Source organism: Arachis ipaensis, chromosome B2, assembly GCF_059453495.1.
Source record: "Arachis ipaensis isolate K30076 ecotype BB chromosome B2, ASM5945349v1, whole genome shotgun sequence".
NCBI classification, from domain to species: Eukaryota; Viridiplantae; Streptophyta; class Magnoliopsida; order Fabales; family Fabaceae; genus Arachis; species Arachis ipaensis.
Window position 1 is genome coordinate 110,445,811 of NC_142437.1, and position 25,222 is coordinate 110,471,032.

At 31.0% G+C, this 25,222-nt stretch overlaps 2 protein-coding genes across 4 annotated transcripts; both read right to left on the bottom strand.

Moving 5' to 3' along the window:
• Positions 1-8,696: 8,696 nt before the first annotated feature.
• LOC107628475 (uncharacterized) lies at positions 8,697-14,706 on the bottom strand. Of its 3 annotated transcripts, XM_021116203.2 has the most exons (6): positions 13,619-14,706; positions 13,327-13,481; positions 12,836-12,934; positions 11,527-11,740; positions 11,274-11,356; positions 8,697-9,137 (listed from the first exon to the last, which is right to left on the bottom strand). In XM_021116203.2, exons 3-6 carry the CDS (start codon positions 12,854-12,856, stop codon positions 9,132-9,134), a joined length of 324 nt encoding a protein of 107 aa, XP_020971862.2. In that variant the 5' UTR covers positions 12,857-12,934; positions 13,327-13,481; positions 13,619-14,706; the 3' UTR covers positions 8,697-9,131. The 3 variants fall into 3 exon arrangements, 1 of the variants encoding a protein (XP_020971862.2); XR_001617808.3 differs by lacking the exon at positions 8,697-9,137 and having other exon boundaries at positions 11,151-11,356; positions 12,841-12,934; XR_015905286.1 differs by lacking the exon at positions 8,697-9,137 and having other exon boundaries at positions 11,151-11,356; positions 12,841-12,939.
• Positions 14,707-19,015: 4,309 nt separating this feature from the next.
• On the bottom strand, positions 19,016-23,240 carry LOC107627685 (uncharacterized). The gene is made up of 2 exons (XM_088506112.1): positions 23,237-23,240; positions 19,016-22,356 (listed from the first exon to the last, which is right to left on the bottom strand). The coding sequence occupies exons 1-2, from the start codon at positions 23,238-23,240 to the stop codon at positions 19,016-19,018; spliced, it is 3,345 nt and encodes a 1,114-aa protein (XP_088362238.1).
• Between the last annotated feature and the right edge of the window lie 1,982 nt (positions 23,241-25,222).

The window sequence follows — 25,222 nt, forward strand, 5'->3', positions numbered from 1 at the left end:
ATTCGTCTTTGGCGTATTGTATTTTTATAAATTAAAAAATAATAGAAAAGACAATTCACCCTTTTAAAATGTTAAAATAAAAAAAATAATTTATCATCAATGAATTCACATTTTCAAAAATTTAAAATATAAAAAACACAATTTAACGTATCGATAAAATTACTTTTTAAAAATTAAAAGATAATTTTTTGTAGGAGAATTCACTTTTTGAAAATTAAAAAAAATTGACAATTCATCTCCAACAAATTCGTTCTCAGCAGATTCTATTTATCTTTGTATTTTTAAAAGTCGCCAATCATATTACTTTTTAGTATAGGTGGCAATAGATAGGGTATGATAGGATAGGATTCAGAGTCAATAATAACCCTATCTATTCTTAATTTGCGGGTACTCGACCTTACCTGCGGGTTAAAAAAAGATGCAATATTATTATATAACTTGATAATAATTTAAAATAGAACTGATTTTTATGTAAAAAAAATATTAAATTATTAATTAATAATCTTTTTTTAGTGGCTAAAGATCTTTTGTATTTAGTGAGAGGTTTTTAATTCAACATCTATATGATTATTGAGTCCAACAGTATACTTATATCATGCGCTAGCTAACAAGTGTTGGAATTACTAAACTTCAATTTATATATGAAAAAATAGACATATACTTTATTTGTTTGTTAGGATTAATTTTAATTGTTTTGACAATATAAAAAGAAATTCTGTTAAATGGTCTCAAGACCTTTTTTTTCTTTGGGATTTGATTAGGTGACATTTTATTCTGTCAATACATCTCCTAAAAAGTCTAATATATATCCTAAATCCCAACTTAGTGTCATCTAATATATCTACACTAGCACTACATTTTCCACTTCGTTTGCTCCCTTTCAATTCCTCCACGGTAAAAGAAACACACAGAGTTATTGACCCATATAAAGTTTAAGCACATCTAATGATGCCAAGCAAATTATATATATGAGCTTTTTTCTTTTCTCCCTTTCATTCACTTCACCGTAAGAGAAACTCTTGAGAGTAATTGACTCGGTCTGAAGTTTAAGCACATTGATGATGCCAAACAAACTATATTTATGACCCTTCCTTTTTTTTTCTTTTTTCTTTTTTTTTTTTAATTTTCCTCGCCCGGTTGTTAACAAGGCAACTACATATATTGGCATGTGATGATAGACATATAGTCATCAATGGTTATTAAAAATGTAAACTAAAAGTATATCGTTGAATTTATTATATATTATTAATTTTATAATTAGAATATGACATATCTTATTTTCGAATTAATATATAAAATGGTATCTAAAATTTGATTTTCAGTTTAATTTAATTTTTTAATTTTTAATTGATTCAAATTATATATATTATGAAATTTTAAGGAGTGGTTTAAGTTGGTCTCTTCGTTTATTTTCGTCACAAAAAAAATGACATGACACGATTAAACGACGTCGTTTTACTGTTTGCATTGCACTTAAACTACGTCGTTTTACTGTTTTTTCATTACACAAATTGTCAATTGAATCCCCTTCTTCTTCCTCCTCAATTTGACCGATAAATCTCTCTCTCTCTCCCTCCCTCAATTGACTATTCTTTTTCCTCTTCCTTCTTAATATTTGTTTTTATGTTGTTTGAGAAGGAAACTAAAAAATCTGGAAAAAAAAAACAAATCCTTTTAAAAAGAACAAAACTCAATTCACCATAATCATATAAAAGCAACGATTCAACACCGTAATCATATAAAAATAGTAACAAATCAACACGTTATAATTTAATAACTAAAACTAAAAAAAAAAAACTTAAAAAGCTTACCTTATAATGTGAAGGTAGAACGTAGGAGGAAAAGAGAGAGACTAAGCACGGTGATACAAAGACTGGTGAGTGGAAGATAGCAGCAACGCGAGCAGCGATGCGAGCCCCGCCGGATGAGTACACGACGACGACGATGAAAAACACACAGTGGCACAGGAGCAAGGAGACACGACAACACAATAAAGGCGAGCCACGGACGGAGGCGATGACGTAGTGCCAGAAATGCACAGGAGCCGGGACGAGACGCAGAGGAGACGATGACATGAAAGCAATCATGCGGTGGGCGATAGCAGATTTGTGAGTGTAACCATGTGAGAGAGTGAGCGGGAGGCGAGACGAAGAGAGAGGCGAGACGCAATTCGTGAGCACACGATGTGGTGGATCCGGTGAAAGGGGCGGTGATGGTGAATGGATGAGAGAGAGAGAGAGAGAGAGAGAGAGAGAGAGAGAGAGAGAGAGAGAGAGAGAGAGAGAGAGAGAGAGAGAGAGAGAGAGAGAGAGAGAGCAGGGGGTTACTGATCAAATTAAGAAGAAGAAAGTGGTCTGTTTGTGTAACGAAGGAACTAAAATGACGTCGTTTAGGTGTGAACAGCAAAACGTCATCATTTAATCATGCCACGTCATCTTTCTGGTGACAGAAATAGACGGAGGGGTCAACTTGAGTTACACCTTGAAATTTCAAGATACAATTTGGGTCAATTGAAAATTAAATGGCTAAATTGAGTTGGAGGTCAATTTCAGCGGCCATTTTGAGTATTAACTCTGTCACTCCTTCATTACAATTGAAATCAAATATTTTCTTCCAAAATTAAAGAGTTTTCCCATCATCTCTCCCTTTTTTTATCTCTCTCATTCCTTCTCCCAATCTATCTCTCATATATCATTATCGATGACTAATTATAAATTCAACAATAAAAATATGCAACATGATATTCTCTAATTGCATTTAAATTAAATTAAAATTAAAATATTAAAATTAAAATATAGTTATATTTATATATTATATATTACTAACTACTTTAATAATCAAAATGTGTCATAATATATCCACTATAAATCAGTTACATACTACAACTCGGCTCTATATGTTATAGATCGGCCATCAATATTAATATCGTATCAAAATGCTCTAAAATGCTTTTAATTGCTATCAATGTAATTTGAAAAGATAAAACAGTTATTGAACTTACTCCAATTATAAAAGGGGTAAGTATAGAAAGGAAAAAGGGTAAGAGATTGATATAAGAATTATTCATTAAATATAACTCATTATTCACACACTAACTTGAGCATTGAAGTGTCTTTTTTAGATGTTCATTCTTCTTGTTTTCTTGATACCCAGGTATAATTCATCTCAACTGGGAGCTAGAAGGTAGTCATTGGAGTACGAGCTATACCAAAATCAAACCATACAAGAACATGTCACATGACACTCTTATTAAAATTGAGAGGAAATATTTCCCTCCAAAATTAGTAAACTCCCTTTTTACATTCTCTTATATCTCTCTCCCTTTTTTTATTTCTCTATTCTAACCTTCCCACTTTATATATAATTTATAATTTATATTTTATATTAGTAATTTGACAAATTAAAATATGTCACTAGATAATTTTTCATTACAATTAAAATTTTTCCTTTTAAAATTAACAAATTCTCTCTCTCATTCTTCTTCTTTATCTTTCTCTCCCTTTTCTCTCATTCTCTATTTTTCTCTACCTTTCTGTTCTACAAAAATAAAATTAACAATATAATATAATTCAAATAAAAAATAGTATTATTATTATATGCATATTTTTTTATCTAGTTTTAAATTTTATTACTTATCTTTTTAATCTATATTTTCACTTCTATTCCTTCAAATATTTATTACAGATAATTTAGAGAGAAAATTAATGTTGTGATTAAAAGTTAGAATCAATTAAGATTCAATTGTTTTAAAAAAAAATTGAGTTAATTTTATAACTATAATATAAATTTTTTATGCTAATATCTAATTATATTTTTATATACATTGAGAGAAAAATGTTATTTTTAAATAGCAAGCATAAAAATTAATTATTTCTATTTGTGCAACAGACTTAACACCTAATCAAATATAAAAGTATACAAGTTAAATTTTTTCAAATTTTAGAGAACGAATTTAAAATTAATTATTAATAAAAAATTAAATTCTTTCACATGAAAATAATAACTAAAAATCTTATGATTTGATTTTTTTATATTTATGGAGACCCTGCTCTTCTTAGCTGACGGAGACTTTGTCCCCTACAACCTTTTTGTAAAAGTAGTTTAATTCTATAAATAATTACTAGACTAAAAAAATTAAATTAATAACTAATAATAATGATAAAAAATAACAAATTTTAATAGTATTGAGATTTTTTTTTACATAATATTATTCGTTTAAGTGATTCATAGATTGCTCATTGAAAATGAACTAATCCTCATCAATAAAATCATACTATATAAAAGAACAAGCTATTAAAATATGTAAAACTGACTAAATTGTAAATAGTCAATCCGCACAACAAAACATATGGGAAATCCAACGGTTCATGAACCGATCTGGTTTGTCGCGCGAGCATTAGTTTTTTGACAATTTTTAGCAACTGTTGATATAACTGTCGCTAATTCTATATTTTGCGTCGGATATTATTGTGGCAGTTTGCTGCAATACAGAACCAACATGATCTCATATTTTTCAACGGTCACAAAGCCACAATCTGAACCCCTTTTTAATTTTTTCCAAATTTTTTGCAGCGACAACTATCCGCCGCAATTGCAACTATATAATTTTTTAAACTTATTTTCAACAGTTTATAACCGCTACGATTATATTTTTTAATATTCTAGATATTTTTATGGCACTTTTTGGATTTTTTTAATTTTACAGATCTTATTATTTTTCATCTAAAAAATCTAAATTGACGGCGAAAATAATGAAACACTACAAAAAAATACGTTGAATGCCGTTGAATATAGCGACGGATGTTACCGACGGATTTAGCGACAGATTTTTTGACAATTACGAGTGAAAATTCGTCTCTCAAATAAGTTACTGTCGGATTTAAAATTCTGCCACTAAATCAGTCGGTAAATAGAGGCACAAAATTTAATTTTATTAGTGCTGAATTTACTGTCGAATTTTTTATCGGATAATTTCGACGGTAACAAGATTTAGTAAAATGCGTCGTTTAGGCAACAATGAACACCTTGCCGTCGGATTTTTTTGCCGGTAAATCCGACGATAAATTTGGGATAAAATTCAAATGCAAAACCCTTCTCCCTCACTTCTGCAAACTTTCTCTCTCTCTTCTCTTCTCTCTCGTCTCTCTGTTTCGTCTCTCTCCCTCTGGTCTATTAAAGAAGGGTGCGCTGCCACTACCTGGAGTTGCCGTCACCATTGGTAAGCCACGTTGTCGTTGTAGATCAGCACATCATTGTCGCTGCTGTTGGAGTCTCTATGGAAAGCCTCCACCGTGTTGCCACTGTTGGTGTTCCTTGCCATTGATCGGAGGTCGTCACATTGTCCTTCTCACTGCGACTGAGGTCTACCGCGTCAAGGTAAGATTATTGTCCATTTTTTCTTTTGGTTGTTTGTTATGTTAATCAACTCTAGCTCCACCACTGTAGGTTTCACTTCTGCCTCTTGTCACCATCATACTTCCACCATTCTGCAGCCACCATCCGAGATAATTTTCTTATATTTTTTGTATTTTTTCATATTTTTTTGTTTAAGATTTTGTTAGGTATTTTATTAAATTATTGATTAAATTTTGTAATAAAGTGTGTGATCTGATTAGGGTTTGTTGTATTAATTTAGTGTAATTTAGAAATTAAATAACGTTAGGTTAGGTAGGGTGTAATTTAGGGTTTGTTTTGAGTTGATGGTGTTTTGGATGATTGTTAATTTTTATGAGTTTATTGTTGTCTGAGTTAATTAGTGTTGATTATTGTTAATTTTTTGAGTTAATTTTAGCTTGTTAATTTTTTAAGTTAATTATTGGCTTATTGTTGATTGTTGTTAATTTTCTGAGTTTATTGTTATCTGAGTTAATTATTTTCTGAATTAATTTTATTTGTTGATTGTTGTTAATTTTACTAAGTTTGTTACAATTTACTCATTTGAATATATGAACTTTGATTTGTTTGTTTAATTATAGTTTGTGTGTTGATTATATTTATAGTTTGTATGTTAATTATGTTTATAGTTTGCAATTGAAGGTGTACAGTGTACTATTCCAGAAAATGCGCCTGCAGATAGTAAGTTTATGATGCTAAACCTCTAAGTAGGTTTGTAAGTTGCTGAAATTTTATAAACTTAAATAGATATACCATTTGAGAGTCATACATATGCAAGTTAGTGGATTACTTAGAATCTTAAATAGATATACTATTTGTATAATTAATTTTTCTTTTTAATATTTTATTGTCTAGAGAGTTTCAACTATGTAATTTACTTAGCCATCACGAGGTATCTTGTTTTTCATATTGAATCTTATGTAAGTTCATCTTTTCTGGATTTAGAGTATATTTTTATAGTGCTACTTTTTTCCATACACGAGTATTTATTATTTTTCTTCTTTATTCTTAAACTTTGATGTGTGAACTTATTTGTGAACTTATAACAAAAAATTATAGATAAATTATTATGAAAAATTATAAAATTTTAAATTATATTAGTTTAAAAATTATTGAATTTGAACATTTAAAATTATAAATTGAATTTTTAAATAATTTTTTTTAAAAATAAAATTTAAGATTACTGTCAGATTTACCGAAAAATCAATCCGACAGTAACAAGCTCTAAAATTTCGCCAATTAAAAGTTAATATCTGCCGGTAAATAATTACCGACGAGGTTTATACCGTCGGATTTATTCCGATGATAAACATATTATCGATGAATTTTTTGGTAAATCCGTCGATAAATCCGACGACATCCAACGAATTTCTTGTAATGAAGATATAATAGTAAAACAAATTAATATATTTATAAAAATATGAATAAAGTATATCTCTTGTTAATAGTTGCATAGTCAACTTTAAAAAAAATATATAAAATAACATCCAATCTTAATATTTATTGTACGCTACTCCAAGGAATTCACCCCTGCAACGATGTTTAGTGGCAACTCCTCACCTTACCGTTGAATTAGATACCAGAGTACTTTTCATTGCATGTCTCTTTTTCTTCTCTGCTGCTATTTCATCCTCTACTGCTTTCCTTTTCAATTCAACTTTTTGGCTGCCACCTCTGCCTGTAGTTCAAGCGACACCCTTTGGGTCTCCTCTATTTGAACTCCATCGCCAGCTGATGCGAATTCAGACCGAAGAGTTGACTAGGAGTCAGTTCGAAACTCACGCCACACATTCACTCTACTCGAGTGCTCTCTTCCTAGAGTTTGAGCAAGAAAATCACTTTAAGACAACTCTTTAGAGGACTCATCTTGTTATTCAATTTCCACAATTCTTTCCTACGGACATAGTTATCAGAACCGAACCAGTAATCAACCCGGTCATATGACTGGGTCACCGGGTCACTGGTTCAACCGGTGGGTCACTAATTCACCCAGTTAACCCGGTCATAATTAAAAAATATAAAATTATATAAATAAAATTAAAATAATATCTTAAAACTTAAAATGCAAGTCTTTACAAACATTAATGATCTAATATCAATTTTTGAACATAACTAAAGATCTAAAAAAAGATAATAAAGTAGTCTATAGTACAAAATACAAAATATGTTCTCAATTTAAATCAACAAGGATGAATGAAGAACACAATCGATAAATCAAGTCGAAGGAGTGACCCCAAGCAAGATCAGTCTTCCCTCAATTATTGTAAACTCTTTTAGTGATAAGATCAGGAGTTGTTGATGATGCTTGTTCTTGAAATTGTGGTGTTCCTCATAGTGTTTGAGATGAAGACATTTTTAAAATTCTAGCAAAAATAATACAAGAATTTTAGCAACAAAAAATTTACCTAAGTGAGTTTTTAAACAACACAGCAGCAACCACCAAAGTATTCAATTCAAACGTTATGCAGCAACAAAATTCAAGTATTCAACTCAAAATATTATCCAGCAACAAAAAAATTATCCAGCAAGTATTCAACTCAAAGTCTCAAACATTATCCAGCAATTAAAAAATTATCTTAGGTTATCCAGCAAAGTATTCAACACTATTATCCACTTAAACAAAAAGATTATCTTAGGTTATCCAGCAAAGTATTCAACTCTGTTATCCACTTATCCAGTAACAAAAAGATTATCCCAGGTTCAGCAACAACTTTAAACTCTAAATATTAACTAAATTCAATAACAATTCTAACTCAAATTTTCTCTAGTTCAACAACTTTAAAACCAAATACAACAGCAACATCAACCAAATTCAATAACACTTCTAAGTTCCTAACTCAAATTTTCTCAAGTTCAACAACTCCAAAATCAAATACAACAGCAACATTAACCAGATTCAATAACAATTCTAAGTTCCTAACTCAAATTTTTTCAAGTTCAAACTCAAACTTCCTCAAGTTCAACAACTCTAAAACCAAATACAACAATAACATTAACCAGACTGAATAACAATTATAAGTTTCTAACTCAAATTCTCTCCAGTTCAACAACTCTAAAACTAAATACAACAGCAACAACTACCTGATTCAACAACAATTCTAGTGAAAGAACAGAGTAGAAAACTTGAACTTGAAGGGAGCTCACTTGATTGACGGATTCTGACACCGCGACTGGCGCGACACAAAATGACGACGACCACCACCCGAGGGAGCTGCTGCTGCTTGATTGGTTCCGTCTGCTTCTGCCGCTAACGAACCGAACGCAGGGGCACGGGACCGCGACGACGACCAAGGTGAGGGGACGAGGTGAGAGACTGAGAGAGCGACGAACTGAGGTTGTGAGAGGTTGAGAGTGACGACTGTCGAGGCGATGGAAGGGACAAGAGAGCGACGAGTGTAAGGGTGAGGTTGTGAGCCAATGAGTGAGGGAGAGAGCACAGAGACGAGGCTGGCTGGGTTTGGGGGGGTTCCACTCAGTCTCAGCTTTGGCCATTAGGGTTTTATTAAAAGGGAAGATTGGGGGTTTCGAAACGACGCCGTTTCAGGTTTTAAGGAAGAAAAAAAATAATAAACTTGACCCGGACCGGGTTATATTAACCGGCCGGGTCACCGGGTTTCATGAAAATCCGTCGGATTGAACCGGGTTTGACCGGATACAATACACATTCGGTTTAACAAGTGGCTCGATCCGATCAGGTGACCGAGTGACCGGGTTTTCAGTCGAGCCGGATTTGATAACTATGCCTACGGATATAAATAAGCAAACATAAACAATTACGAGTTAGAGCATAATTGAATAGACTTTGAACATAATTTTAAAATTAAAATTTAAACCAATGAAAAATAACACAAAGAATCTCAACCTAGTACTTACACTAATTGCCCTAACTTCTTCATGAATATAGTAGTCATCACTTTGTTTGTGTACTAAATTTCATAACTCTCCTTTGCTCATTTTTCTTTCTTGTAATTCTGACGGTAACAATATAGTTTATACTATCACCATATTTCATCCGATTAAAAAAAATATAGACAAGGAGATAGTTAAAAAAAAAAAAGAATTCAAACGTAAATTACCTTTTTTTTTTTCTGTCGCTATGTTTTGTCTGTCTTGCACGGCTGTATAGGAAGTGAGCTCTAAATTTTCTTTATTTAGCTTTTAAAAAGATCATTATTAATTTATTATTATGGAAGGGGGATGCTAATTAATAAGGTTAAAAATTCAATTATTTATATAAATATGTTAGTTTTTATGATGTTCATGTTCTTCATATAGTAGCTAGGTTTGTAGAAATAATAATGCATGTCATATTTAGTTTTCTATTGTTGCCTTAATGTGTTCTAAACATGTTATTACTTCTTATTTGAACTGTCCTCTAAGTACATAATAATGTGCATCATTCCATTCATATAAAACGTGTATTTAACCAATTAGCGGTTAGTTTGTCATTACAATTATTTTAGGTGTATATTAAAAATTAATAACTCGTAAAAATTATATGTTATATATAATGCAAAATATACGTTAAAAATAATTTAAAATAAATATATCTTTGTACGTAAAGAAAAGATTTTCATGCTGTGTTTTAGCGCAAGTCTGGAAACTTTGATTTTTATTCTAGATTAAAATAAAAAAATAAAATATTATTTTAATTTTTAATATTTGAATTAAATCTTAATTTAATTAGTCTTTAAGATTTTAAACGTTCTATTTAAATTTTAAAAATTTTTAAATAAATTTAATGTTATTTTATTTTTAAATTTGATATAAATAACTAATAAAGTGAATAACGTAAACATTAACAATATTTTTAATTAAGTTATATCTTTTTATTTGTGTGCGTTAGAGTGTAACAAGATAAGATCGAAGGAAAATGTGTTAGATTTTCACAATTATTATGTACAATTCACTAAAGAAAATGATAAATTATTTACTCTTTAAAGCTTATACGTTAAAGTTTGCAAATATTTATTTAATTAAACTTTTTGAAGCAAGGGATAACAATTTTGTATTTTTAATTTCATAATTTTTTTAACGTTCGAAATTTTGGAGTTTAAGGTTTATGGTGTATGTGGATGTACAAAGAATAATGTTTTTTTTTTTTAAAATATCATAGAAGATCATTGAAATGAGTATTTTTTTTGGAAGGGGGAGGGGGCCAAATCAACAGCAAAATTGACAGCGGAGGTGGTCACTATTAAACTTGTCGTTTTTCTAAAATGCTAATAAAATTGATGGCTTGCCCAGCCGTCGATAATAATTTAATAAAATCGACAGTTTTTCTGTTTATAATATGAGTTTGAGATTTTACATTCTTACTAAAATCGACAACATCGCTGTCGATATTATTATATAAAATCGACGCCATTTTTGTCGATATTTGATTTAATAAAATTGACAACATTTTCGTCAATAATATGCTTACTAAAATCGACAAAGCAGCCGTCGATATTTGATTCAATAAAATTGACAACATTTTCGTCGATAATATGCTTATTAAAATCGACAAAGCAGCCGTCGATATTTGATCCAATAAAACCGATACAGTTTCCGTCGATTTTTGTCTATAATATGCATACTAAAATTAACAACCATGACGTCAATATTTGATCCAATAAAATTGACACAGTTGCCGTCGATTTTATTATTTAAATATCGACAAATTCTTTGTCTATATATTTTTTTTGTCTATTTTAATTTAAAGTAGATACTAATAATAATAATAATAAACCCAAATAATATAATAGAAAAACGCTATAATCACTAATTAGTAATAGAAATTATGCTTATATATAGCAAAATATGTTGGATTTTTTTTCTGCCAAATGAAAAAAAGCAAGGTATTAAATATAAAATAATAATGGTTACATAATATGTACCAGTCTCAGAGCGCTAGCAGCGTCCAAAGATTGCTCTCCAGTAACCATTGTTGCAATAGCAGCCGAACTTTGCCATTTAGAAACTGTTAATAAAAAATAAATAAAAAAATAAAAGAAGAAGAAGGAATCATTATATATAACAATTGGTATTGAATAAAATTGAGCTATATACAACAAGTTTCTTTTTTATTTTTTTAAAGAAAATGATGTTACACATTATTATATTATATATTCTACAAGTATAAATAATAACCTGGAAGATCAGTGGTTGAAACATTATTGGCAGGTGTAACATGGGTTATTGCTGCTACCGTTATTGGTTCTTGTACAATAAAATTTGTGATGTTTTTGCTTGTTGAACCCTGCAGATTTGAATGTGCCTCTACGAAGTTTCTGGAAAACAAAACACTTATCTCACCACTTCTGCCTCCCAAGACATAAATCTCTGTCTCATCAACGTTGTTTGCCTACAATAACAACGACCAAAACATATTAAAATTATATATTTACAAAGATAAATTATACAATAATGATCATAGATAAATTATATATTAAATAAAATTGATGAAGACTTAAAGCCATGTACTACGCAATTTATTAGAACAGAGGCATAAGCTTTGAATTCAATATCTTCAAATAAAGAGATTAAACAAATACTTTAATTTATGGTTGCTTGCCCTAGTACAAACAAAAACAAAATATACAACTCTTTTAAGGAAAAAAGTTCACTCAAAGCATGAAATGTTTAATGAAACTCAAGATATTTGACTAAACTAAGGAATAAGACTAGCACACCATTCAGAATTAGCAAACTTAGAATTTTAGAATTAGTAAATAACTAATGTTTGCTCATGTCCTTTCTAGTAGTAGACTAATACACCAATCAATTGACAAGTAAACAATACATATAATTCATGCAAGAGTCCTCTGAGAACATGAAAGATTCTCTAGTACAAATGGTAGAAGACAATAACTTATGATACTCATTTATATATATATACATCTAGAGGGTATAGACAAGGGATTATAATTGATGAACCATGACCTTCAAAACTCAGATATTCCAATACGAAAAATTATAAATGAAATAAATAAGGTAAACAAACACATTAGAATTGCTGTGAGTTTTTTCTTACTTGTTTGGTCTTAAGAAATTTTCAGAACAGCAAATATCATAGTAAAGATTGTCTTTAAATAAAAAAGAGGGTTCTATAAGCAACTTACCAAGCAACTAAATATTTATTTAATTACTGTCCAAGATAGTAAACAAATTTCACAGGCCCTTGTCAATTGACATATAAAACTGCAGACAAAATATATTTCACAGCCCCACATACAATCTACCAATTTTTTCTATTGTATTTTTATTTCAGTAACTGTTCTAATACTTTTGTCCTATGATTATTACTAAATATAGTATAAGAGTGAACTAAGTATAAATGCATATTTGTACAGCAGCTGAAATTTTGATTATAGAGTACTCTGAACTATAACAAGATTGGCCCCATATACAATCTACCAAAAACTGAGTAATGTGACATTCATATTTCATAGTTTCATACCATACCGCAATTTATTTGCATATAGTTACAAGATCCATCCAGTCACATTGGTAGGGAACTGCAACAACATGTAGTTCAAGTAATCACCCGAAACAGATCCTGCACTATGACCAACTTCACTTAATCACTGGAGTAAAATATCAACAAGCTTCTACTAAAGTTTATAACATCAGCTTTCTACCCTTATGCAAATATCTACTAGCCTATTAGACAAGTCTCAAATCATTAAAAATTTATACAACTACCGGTACCATCAAGTTTTGAAGCTAGCACTCCGTATAAACTATAAAAGAATATAAGAATGAGATTATATAAGTGAACATGTCAAAATCACAATTCACAATGCTTATCCTACTTCCCTAAAGCTTAATATCTGAAAAGTTGATATCAAAACCACTAACTTCAGCTGATATAGTGGTTTATAGGAAAATAAGAGCAACAATAGCTTATGATATACAAATAAGAAATGAAATTTATGTTAAATGAATCACCAGGAAAGCCAGCTGGTAGAACAAAATCCTTGATTATCTGTGGAAGCCACGATATTCTTCCATCAAAAGAATGCAAATCTTGGAACCTGTTTGTTGTAGACCTATCCTCCCCAACAAGGATAGTTTGCAACTGTGAATCATCACCTAACACATATCTGCTCATAACAAGGGGGAAAATAATCAAATATGTAAAATGTACTTACCATAAGCTGTGAAGTTTTGTTCATAAATTAAAAAATAGGAAGAAGCCAAAGAACAAAACTTTAATAGTTTAAAAGTAAAGAGTAAAAACCTCTTAGCAGTACCATTGCTATATCTCTCAACCAATATCACTATAGATAAGCCTTTACCTCTAAAAATTAAAAACCACAACAAAATGAGAGGGGCAGTAAATAAATAAATAAATTAAGAAAAATGGTTTGTTTAATTCAAGTGAACCCTTCAAAATTAAACACTTGATCATAATTTAAGTAAATCAATTTTGAAACCAAAAAATGAAAAAGGAACCGACCCTTCATTATTAAGATGATTTTCATATTTGAGACTTGAATGCTTGGAAGAGCATTGGATTTGAGGGAAGAGCATGATTTTCATATTAGATATATTTCACAGGCCCCACATACAATCTTCCAATTTTTTCTATTGTATTTTTACTTCAGTAACTGTTTTAATACTTTTGTCCTATGATTATTACTAAATATAATATAAGAGTGAACTAAATATAAATGCATATTTGTACAGCAGCTGAAATTTTGATTATATAGTACTCTAAACTATATAGTCCTTTATTAAAAAGTTTAAAAAGGTTTCTTCCAGGGTTACTCTTACTTTACAAAACCATAAACTAATATTAATTATTAAAAAGATCCTGTGCTTACTAACTGTTATACTTATAACTTTTGACTAATGATAAACGCCATCCAATAATCACAAAGTCAACACTCGACACAGCAATTTCAATAGCTATAGCAATAATCCAAAACCCAATGTTTTGTAATTCTAGAACAGAACAAACTAAAAAGGGTTTCAATTTCAAACGATCCACATAATGAAGAAGCAATAACAGCAAAAAGGTAGGGGACTCGCAAAAGGAGAAGGCTCCACAAAGAGAGCAATTCGACGAGGCCTTGAATGGTTCTTGTGAGCTCGATTGAGAGAGAGCGAAGAAAAATCAAAGTAGGAGGAGCGACGGCGGCAACAGAAGAAAGAAGCGACAATGGCGCAAATGTGGGGAGCGACAGCGGCATGGCAGCAACGGAGCGCGACGACGGTGGCGCGAGCAAATGGAGTGACGATGGTGCAACCGTGACGCCTGCAGCGGAGAATGAGGGTTGGTGAATTTGGGGTAAAATGAAGGTTGGTGAGAAAAATTGGGGGAAAATTTTGTTCCTGAACTTGGGCGGGAAGTGGACGTGGATTGTGTTTTTAACAATAAAAATCGATGGTAAATTTATCGATTTTAATTTGAAAAAAAGCAACCCCATTGCGTCTATTTTATACATTAAATCTACACCATTTATTCGATTTTAGAAAGCAATTGAAATCGTTTAAATTTATCGACGAAAGCATTGTCGATATTTTAAATATAAAAATAGATGTCATATCCGTTGATTTTAAAATAAAAAATATTTCAACTTCTAGTTCGTCGACAATATGACGATAGTTAAGATGGATTAATGCATTCTAAAAAAATCGACGGCCAGAATCGATTTTATTATTTTATTTTTAATTATCTTTTTTTAAAATATCGACAGCAAGCCGTCGAAAAATATCGACGGGAGAGATAGCCGTCGATTTTTTGCGTCGAAAAATACGTTTTTTTTGTAGTTTGGTTAATTAATTAATTAGAGGAATGCTGGGGCAGCAACTTTTGTGATTTGTAACTATCAAATAGCCATCAATGATGGTTTTAATGGTGTGAGATTGGTGTGAGATTTTATTCAATGACTCACTTTTTTTTGTTGGTTACATACTGGCCAGAATTTAATAAGTTGCTGCCCTAGACTTTTCCAATTAATTATTAGTATATATTTTTAAAATAAATTTTTGCAAACTGTTGGAACATATATATGGACTCTATATATGATGATACTCTTTTATGTGCAAATATTGTATTATATATATACGATATATTTTATTATATACAAATGTAATTTGATTTGATCGTTGAATTTTTGCTGCTAAATACAGCGTTAAGACTTGAATTCAAGATCCTTTCATAGAAAAAATTATTTATAATACTACATACTTAATAAGTAAATCCTATGATGATTATTATTACGATGGTTATGAGATTTTGACAACGTAATTAAACAACGTAATTAAAATTAGGATCATGCTTAAAAAATAGGAAAAAGTTTGGTAACCAAAATTTTTCAGCCATAGTCAAAACTTTTCATATTTTACTTCATTTATATCATTTAATAACAGTTTTATTTTTTACTTCACTCTCTTATCATTTTACTTATCACCGTTCATTCTATTTATTGCCATTTTTATCAAATCTGCTAATTAATGATATTAATTAGAAAATCATATCCCTTTTTATTAGGTACTATTGTAATCAATACTTAATATTCTTTTTTATAATTTGATTTTTATATATAAAAATACAATAAAGATTAATAATAATTATATTTAAGAACGGTAATTATAATATCAATTACATTAAATAATTGCAATTGATTCTTTGTCCGTTATGGTATTTATCATCAATTATTTAAACTATATTTTATTATGTAGTTCAAATTATTTTACATATATACTAATAAATCATGATTCAAAATATTTTAATATTTTATTTTTGAAGACATTATACATTTAAATTAATGTATAATTTTTTAAATCACCGTCTTTGATAATTTAAAAATTTATTTCATGTTTTTCAAAGTGAAAATGATTTATTTTAATTCACATATATTTTTAAACTTTACTATAATTAGATTTGAAAAGAAAAATGTCAAATACCTAAATTAATTTATTCAATTGACAAATTTATTCATAACATCCACAAGTTCATACACATAACATCTATAATTAAGTAAGATACACATAACATCCAAAATTTTATATTAATAACATCCATAATTTCATACTCATAACATTCATAATTTCATACGTATAATATTTATAATTAACAAATTTTTACAATTAATATTACCAAATTTTAAACTATATGTCTTGTTATATATTTCAAATTATCTTACATGTACACCAAAGGGTCATAATTTTAATATTTTTTATTTACTATTCATATGTATACTTATTTATTGATTTTAATACGACGAGTTAATAATTATTTTTTAAATTTTATTTTTTAATTTTAATTTTTTTATTTTATAATAGCCTATATGTAAAATATGAGTTGTATACCAGAAGTTGTTAAATTCTCTAATTTAACATCCATATTTTTATACGTATAATATTTATAATTTTATATATATAATATCCATAATCAATAAATTGGTGCTAATTTATTATTATTTATTATTTTATTTTGCAGGTCATGAACCAACAATTTTAGATATTTTTTATTTTCAATAAATAAAAATTGATCAAATTTAAAATATTTTATTTTTTATAAAATGTGTTGAGATGATTTGAGTTTTTTTTTTAATTAAAAATATAAGAATTTGAAATTTTTATTTGGAAGAAAAAATTACACAATTATAAATACATGTAATAATAATGAAGGAGAAATTTTCGCAATTTGATTCACATTAAATTTGGAATTAACTTTTAGTATAATTAAATAAGGAAAGATAATTAATGATATAAAGAAATTAATTGCGTCAATTAAATTAAAAGAGTGATTCACACTCTCTTATAAATACAAATACTATTAGTCATATACCTTTATTTATTATCTATAATATTTTATTATCTATAATATTTTGGTTACGTAGCATTGCCCTAAAAAATATTACTAAATAGCTAGTACAAAAATATGAACTTAATTTTAACTATATTTTTTAATTAAGTGTTATCAAAATTTTATAACCGCTATATCTACTATAATAATAACTACTATAAAATACACCTATTCGTTATTATTGCACACATTAAATTTTAGAGAAAAAATATGGATTAATAATTATGATAGTAATAATAAAGTCTTGAGACTTCTTGGGTAACTGCAATTTTTTATTGATATTCATTGTTATTCAATGTTATTTTGTTCTTCAAAAAAATTGAATTTTTTTTTTATCAATAACCAACCAATACTTTTTTATAATAACAACTCAAATTCTTAACCCTCATTATGTTACAATTGTTTATCCACTTTTTATGGGATGATTATTGACTAAAAAAAATTGGCTTTAGACAAAACTCTTTTCATAAAGAATAATGCTAAAGAGATAATAATATAAAATTATTTTATTTAATTTAATATGTATAAATTATATATATATATATATATAATATCTAAAATTATATATTTATTATATTTACTATTATATTTTTATTTTAAAAATAATTAATAAATATAAAATAAGATTTTTTTGATTAATTTGGGTTGGTTTTTATTGTTTTTTAGACATTTTCGTTTCGTAAAAAGGTAAAAATTTAAGTGTAGATAGTCGAGAATCATTAAATAATAATTTAATTAAATTTGTCAAATCATTTAACGATTCTCAACTTTAATTTTATGTAAAATAATTAACTGTATTTGAGTTTCTATATAGTAAAAATCATGCAATTCATTGATTTAGAGGACACTTATAATAACACATGGGAAAAATATAGGAAACCAAGTGTCTAACCAACCAAAAAGTGAACAACTCAATTAATTATAATTATTAATAATTAATTTTAAATTTTTTAAATTCAAATTTTAAAAAATTTAAAACTAATTAAGTAAACCTAATTAAAACCTATAAAAACCTTCCTCTTCTCTCTCACATTAACCTACCCACCTCCAATAATCACACACACTCCTTTTTCTTTTTCTCACTGTCAAGGCCCTCTCGGCTCTTTTCATAAGAACACGACATTTTCGTCCAATCCAATTACTTATCCATGGTGGATCTCTAAACAGAACATGGTATCCTGCATTTGTGTATAATTTGCGTGTACCAAGATCTTCTTCATAAGTCCGAAATACAAGAAACTGGAAAGCTTCTCACACTCTTTCAACAATGCAATAGCTATTTTCTTCCTCCTGTAATCACCAGTTAGTTTCAGAAATAAGTTTCAGAAATACACACCGTCAAATCGGTCAAATCGCGATTCCATCACAATTCAATCCATCTCTGCCTTACACTTGGTTCAACTTCAGGAATTGTTTAAGGAAAGAGTAGTGGAGCACGAATTATTCTTAAACAATTACAGAAATATAAAAAAAAATTATTTAATATGAAAAAAAACATCCTAATACTTAACAAAAGAAATATTCAGTTATATTTTGACAAAAATAATTAGATATCTATAAAATTTAAAAAAAAAACTATAAAATTCTTAAAGAAATAAAGACATTCACATTTGTAATAAAAAAATTTAAAAATATATAAAAGAACATCCATTTAATATGAAAAAAAAAAAAACATTCTGATCCTTAATAAAAGAAACATCCATATATATTAACTTATTTTTATTAAGATGAATTTTGAGATCCAGCCCATTAAAAAATTGGCCGGAGTTGTGTGAATCCCTCTTGTTCCCTAGTGGAATTGTTAAAGTGAAACAACAATCAATAAGGCTTCCATCTTAAAGATCTATATCTCTTCCCACCACGACGTTCATATACAAAATCAAGTTGAGGCACAATCTTGTATAGAGCTTCCTCTACTTTCTTGGAGTACCACAACCTCCATTTCTTCCACAAAATCAGTGGCATCATGAATATTCCAAACCCAAAAGTGAATCCCAACTCTACACTTAACAAACTCCAATTAACTGAACTACTACCATGAGAGTTAGTAGTTTTAGATGATGTTGGTAACAACCCTTGCTCTTCTCCACCACAACCTTGTGTCAATGGAGGTCCACATAACGCTTCATTTCCCACAAATGAATTTGCTCCAAACGATTGAATTTGAGTGCCTGTTGGAATTCTCCCTACAAGATGATTATAGGAGAGATTCATGATGGCAAGAAAAGATAAGCTTGCAAGCTCAGTTGGAATCTCTCCCCTCAGAGAATTCATTGACAAGTCTAAGGATTCAAGATTTCTCAAGTTTCCCAAAGTTGAAGGAATATGGCCTGAGAATGCATTGTGAGACAAGTTAAGAGCATGCAGTGCTTTGAAACTCATGATCTCTTCTGGTATTGGCCCTTCAAATTGGTTGGATGAGAAATCCAATGAAGTGAATGCAATGAGAATCTTTTCCAACTTCATTTGTTGACCTTTGATTACAATGGTAACTGAATCCGCATACCTACGAAGACCTGAAACCTCTCCATAGACATGAGAGAGCAAGTGATCTAACACATAAAGTGGCTCAACTGTAACAAGTTTGGCTAACTTCATTTTGCTGCTCTTAGAGAAAATTGTAGTTATAGCATCAAGATTCACTGAATAATTGATGTTGATATCATAAAAATTAAAAGATAAATGTCCAAATCTTGATTTATCTTTATCTTCATCATCAGACATCAATTCTTTCCAAGTCTGAAAGAGTGTTGTTGGTAACATGCCACTAAATTTGTTGTCTGCTACATCAACAATTTGAAGCTTTTCCCAATCGCCAATCACATTGGGGCATCCAATCTGTCCATAGAACTTATTTGACCTTAAAACCATGACACTTAGCGAAGAAATGTTCTTCAAGAAGCAGGGGAACTCGTCCATTAATTGATTGTTTCCAACATTTAGGAGTTGGAGATTTTGGCAGTTAGCCAAAGATTTTGGGAGGCCTCCATTTAAAAGATTTCCATTGAGATCTATAAACCTTAGAGAACATGAAGTTGAGAATAATGTATCTGAAATGTGGCCATTGAGTTTGTTTCCAGCAAGATTTAATAGTTTCAGAGAGCTACTCTTCCTTGTTGTCAAGCACTCAGGAATGTTGCCAATGAAGCCATTATATGAAAGATCAAGCATTCTAAGAGTTGAAATATTGCAAATGGATTCATCGATTTTTACATAAAAATTGTTGTTTGAGAAAAATATATCAACTGAGTCAGGAATAGAATTACCAATATCTGATGGTGTAATAGAACTGAATCTATTATTTGAGTAGTCCAGATGAACAATATTTTTTGTGAAAATGGGTGCTGGTCCTTGTAATTGATTTCCATGAAGATCAAGGTAGAACAAAATTGAACTAAGATTTTGGAAAGGACCTTCCATATCAGTCAAAAAATTGTTGGAAAGATTCAAGAAGCATAGAATTTCAAGTCTCCAAATCCAATTGGGTATTGTTCCTTCAATTTGGTTGTTGGACAAATCTAAAAAGAGTAAAGAAGACTGATTTCTCAAAAATGCAGGAAATACCGTCAACTTACATGAAGCCAACCAAAGATTGATCAACTTGGGGAATGGAAGATCATTGTCATCCACAATTAACAAGTTGTTGTTTGAGAGACCAAGTGTTGCCAAATTTTGTAGCCTTTGAACAACACTCAATTGTATGGTGCCATTGAACTTGTTTGTGGAAAGTTGAAGTAAACTGAGACTTTTCAGTTGAAAGATAGACAAAGGAACACGCCCTTCAAAATTGTTTTCACTTAAATCAAGCATCTCTAATGATGAGGAGGAACCATTTGGGAACTCTTCAAGTTGGCCATCAAATCTATTGTCAGCAAGAAAGAGCAGCTGCAGAGATGGAAGTGTAAACAAAGATGAAGGAAGTCTTCCATCTAGAGAGTTAACTTCTAAATTAATGCTCACAAGATCTATAAGGCCTTCAAAATGGGTGGGTGAAAGTGTGCCCTTTAGATAATTATGAGTAAGATACAAGATTCTCAGAGCCTTGGACCTATTGAAAGATGGAAGAGGACCAGTAAGATTATTGAATGACAAATCAAGATAAACAAGTTCGGCAAGATCGGACAATGAATTGGAAATTGTCCCATTGAATTGGCAATTTGATAGATCTAGTGTTGACAATTGTCTTAACTTGTTAATAGACTGTGGTAAAGGTCCTGAGAAATTTGTGCGGCTAAGATTCAAGTAATGGAGAGATCTTTGATGTAGAAAGTTTGATAAAGAACCATGAAGGCCTTGATTATCTGACACATCAAGGACATGAAGTGATGAAATTTGGAAGATATTTTTTGGAAAGACTCCACTCAAACCACAACTTCTGAGTTGCAAAGTGGTTAAATTAGACAAATTACCAAGGTACTCAGGAATTGGGCTTGCCAAATTGTTATGGTCTAGTTGAAGTATTGAGAGAGATTGAAGCTTTGTCAATGAAGAATCAAGAGGACCAGAGAGATTGCAAGATGACATACTCAAAACTTGTAGACTTTGCAGGGAAGATACAGCATGGCACCAGTCCTCTCCTTTGGCTGAAATTGCAACACCATCTAGATACAGTTCTTTCATTCTTGTAAAGTTTTGCACAAACTCTACCATGTTTGGCTTCTCAAGTTTCAAACCATGTTTTGATGATGAAGTGATTGTGGTAGACAAATCAAGAGTCTCCAACTTGATCAAGTAAGAGATTTCAGGTGGAATTTGCCCCATGAAACCAGCATTTGACAAATTCAGATACCTGAGATTCTTCAGGTTTTTGAACTCAGAATAAATTTCAAAGTGGAATTCATTATAAGCCAAATTCAAACTCCGCAAATATTGCATGTGGAAGAGACTGCTGAAGTTACCTCCAACTATAGATTCTTGGCTTAAATCTAGATCCACGACATGTCCCTTGTAGCAAGAGACTCCATTCCAGTGGCAACAATCGTGAACATGGTTCCAATGATTTTTGGACTGAGTTTGGTTATATACGAGGCTGTTCTTCAAATGGAGCAACAAAGAATGTTGATGACCAAGACAATGGGAAGTAGCAGCATTAATGGTGATGGTAAAGTTCACTAGGCACAAGGGTTCTAGCAAGCAAAGCCAATATAATAAGGGTCGTTCTCATCATCATCATTGGAGGGAAGCAACTTATTATCTATGATAATTGATAAATGGTTTTTAGCATTTGATTATATGTTATATCCTTCCTTTTATAGATTGCAAATCACACATTATATTCCCTCCTCATCAAATTAACTATATTTTTTTTTATTTTATTCATTTTAAAAGTTAATGTATTTAGATAGAAGAATTTAAGTTTGATGCACGAATTTACACAATCGTACAATCACGTTTATTCTTTTGAATGACTATTCATGCGGTCAATGGAAAAGATAATTATTTTTGTTGATATAATGTTACGTAATTAGATGCATGTGTAAAATTATTTTACGCTTATATACATCAAAAATAAATTCTTAGATTAAAATGTATTAAGGTGTTTGCTATGGTGTCTAAAAGATGTTATCTAATTGCTAAAATAAGTTAAATAATTAATTTTAAATTTAAAAATATAAAAATTAAAAAATTTTAAATACTTTTATCTAAATTATTTTTTAGAGACCAAACAAAAGTCACTATAAAATTGGCCATATATTAAATATACTAAGTTTTTAATAAACCAAAAGAAAAAAAAGTGAAAGCGTGAAACAGACCGCTAATTTGAATAATTGAATTTGAAAAGGAGATAGCGTGAGTCATGAATGAGAATCAGCAATGCTGCTTGTTTGGTAGTAATTAAGTCAACAAATGTATACACATTCTCAGATAGTCTAATTAATTGCATAGGGTTTGATTTTGTTATCCGGATATACTGAGCAAAGTCTTCCGGATTGTGATTGCACGAAACAGACAAACAATCTTTCCACTTATTCTTCATTGATGAAACAAACTTCATGACTTTGATATGGAAATTCAAGATATAGTTCAATAATAAATCACCCATTAATAAATGAGAGAATCAATTAAATCAACTCGTATAGTAAAAATGAGAGAACGAGAGCGAGAGAGAGCGAGAGTGTGGGCGAAAAACACTGGGAGGGATAGATCTAGAGAATATTAGGGTTTGGAAACAAAAAGAGTATCGGCGTTTAGAGCATGATTTCTTCACCATTTTTGTGAGTAATTTTTCGGAAGACATATCAAAACGAGAGTTATTCCATTTGTTCAACTGGACGGGACGCATCAATGATGTATATCTATCCTGAAAACAAAAAAAGTAAAAATATATACATCTTCACTTTCATTCGGTACACAACAAAAGGATGGGCGTTGAAAGTTATAGTGAAAATGAATCGAATGAGACTAAGAGGTAAGGTCGTCTTTGTGGGAGAGGCTAAGTACAAAAGAAGGTCGGGAGCAATGAACACAAATAATGGACAAAGAGGAGATGAAACACAAAACCTCACGAATTGGAAGCCAGATAGAGAAGTAGTGCCGAATGATGATGTGTCATTTGGACAGGATTTACGGGCCAAGAAGGTCGTGAAGGACCCACATGGAAATGGTTGGACGAAGAAGGTAGAGGCAGCAGTGGCGAAGGAAATTTTGGAATGGCTACAGCGAAGTCTTGTAGTGGGCACGACAAAGCCAATTAATTTTGGATCCTTGCGGGAAACGATCGTGAAGAACTTACCTAATGTCGTCCAGGTTAAGGAAATGGGCGCGTACAAAGCTCTCTTGACTTTCGATAGTGCTATACATGCTGAAGAAACATACACCTTAAACATCAATCGCCTACTGCATTTGTTCCACAGTGTATGGAAGTGGGAGGAGTTGGAGCATAGTAAAACTCAAAGAGTGTGGCTTGAATGTTTTGGGGTTCCACTACACGCATGGTCTGTCGACACATTCAAAACGATAGGAGGCCAATGAGGTGAAGTAGTTGGGTGTGATAGAGAGACAAAATTGTGCAGTTTGTTTACTGTAGGACAGGTGCAGATTGATACCTGTGTAATAGACGTAATTTAGGGATGGATTCATATCACCGTTGGCACGGAGGGCTTTGATGTGTTAGTGAAGGAGATTGGACATGAGGCGTGTAATCTGGAATGCACAGGAAGACTTGGTGATGGAAGGTCTTTAAATAGGGAGCAAAGGAACCACGATAAAACAAGTAAGGGTCCAGGAGTGGATATATGGCAAAAACATCATGTAGCATCATCGCGTGATGGTGGTCAAGACGAGGAGAGGTTGATGATGGTAACACGGGGAGAGGAAGAAGACAAGGGCAGATTAGTAATTCCACCAAGAATTTTGAACGAATGGAATAATGAGAGTGATTACCACAATCGCTTGAAAATCGTAACACATCAAGCCATTAATGGCGAGAATCAAGGCTTGGCTGATTTCGGGGGAGGGACCGTTATGAGTGAGGAGTTAGAGTCTAAGAGAACAATCTCTTGTGCCTTTAATGGGCTGGAAAGGGGACCTACTAGAGGAAAACAAAAAACAATGTGCCTAATTAAGGGTTGGGCCAGCCATAACAAAAATAAGGAGAAAGGGACTTATGCCCTGATGGGCCCAACTCCATCAGAAGTAAGTGGATCAGCAACTAGGCCGGAGTTGAGGAATCCGGATCGGGTGAAGGCCATTACCTTCAACGGTGCGTGCGAGCAGGACAGGAGGAGAAAAAACAGCGTGGGCCTCTCTGAGGGTGGCGGCGACATGCTCGCTGGGGATGGGGACGGGGCGTGCTGGCGGTCTGGGGGTCACGAGAACAGGCTGCGCCAAGGAGAAGATGCTCGTTCCAATGCTGATGGTTTTGTGACGGTAGGGAGAGCGGGTGAAGATCTTCGCTGTGAGGACGGAGGTGAGACAGATATACAGGGAACCATATCTAATAATGGGGCTAATGGTGAGAAGGCACAGCACCGGACGGGAGTCGACGAACATGGGGACTCGAACGAGGTTGGTGTGGAGGGAAGG

Excerpts from the sequence above, each read along its gene's own strand:
- LOC107628475 (XM_021116203.2), bottom strand. The coding sequence starts at position 12,856 with ATGCAAATAAATTGCGGTATG. Across the intron at positions 11,741-12,835 it reads TGCAAATAAATTGCGGTATG|GCAAACAACGTTGATGAGAC; the intron begins GTATGAAACTAT and ends TTGTTATTGTAG. Across the intron at positions 11,357-11,526 it reads TTCAACCACTGATCTTCCAG|TTTCTAAATGGCAAAGTTCG; the intron begins GTTATTATTTAT and ends TTTTATTAACAG.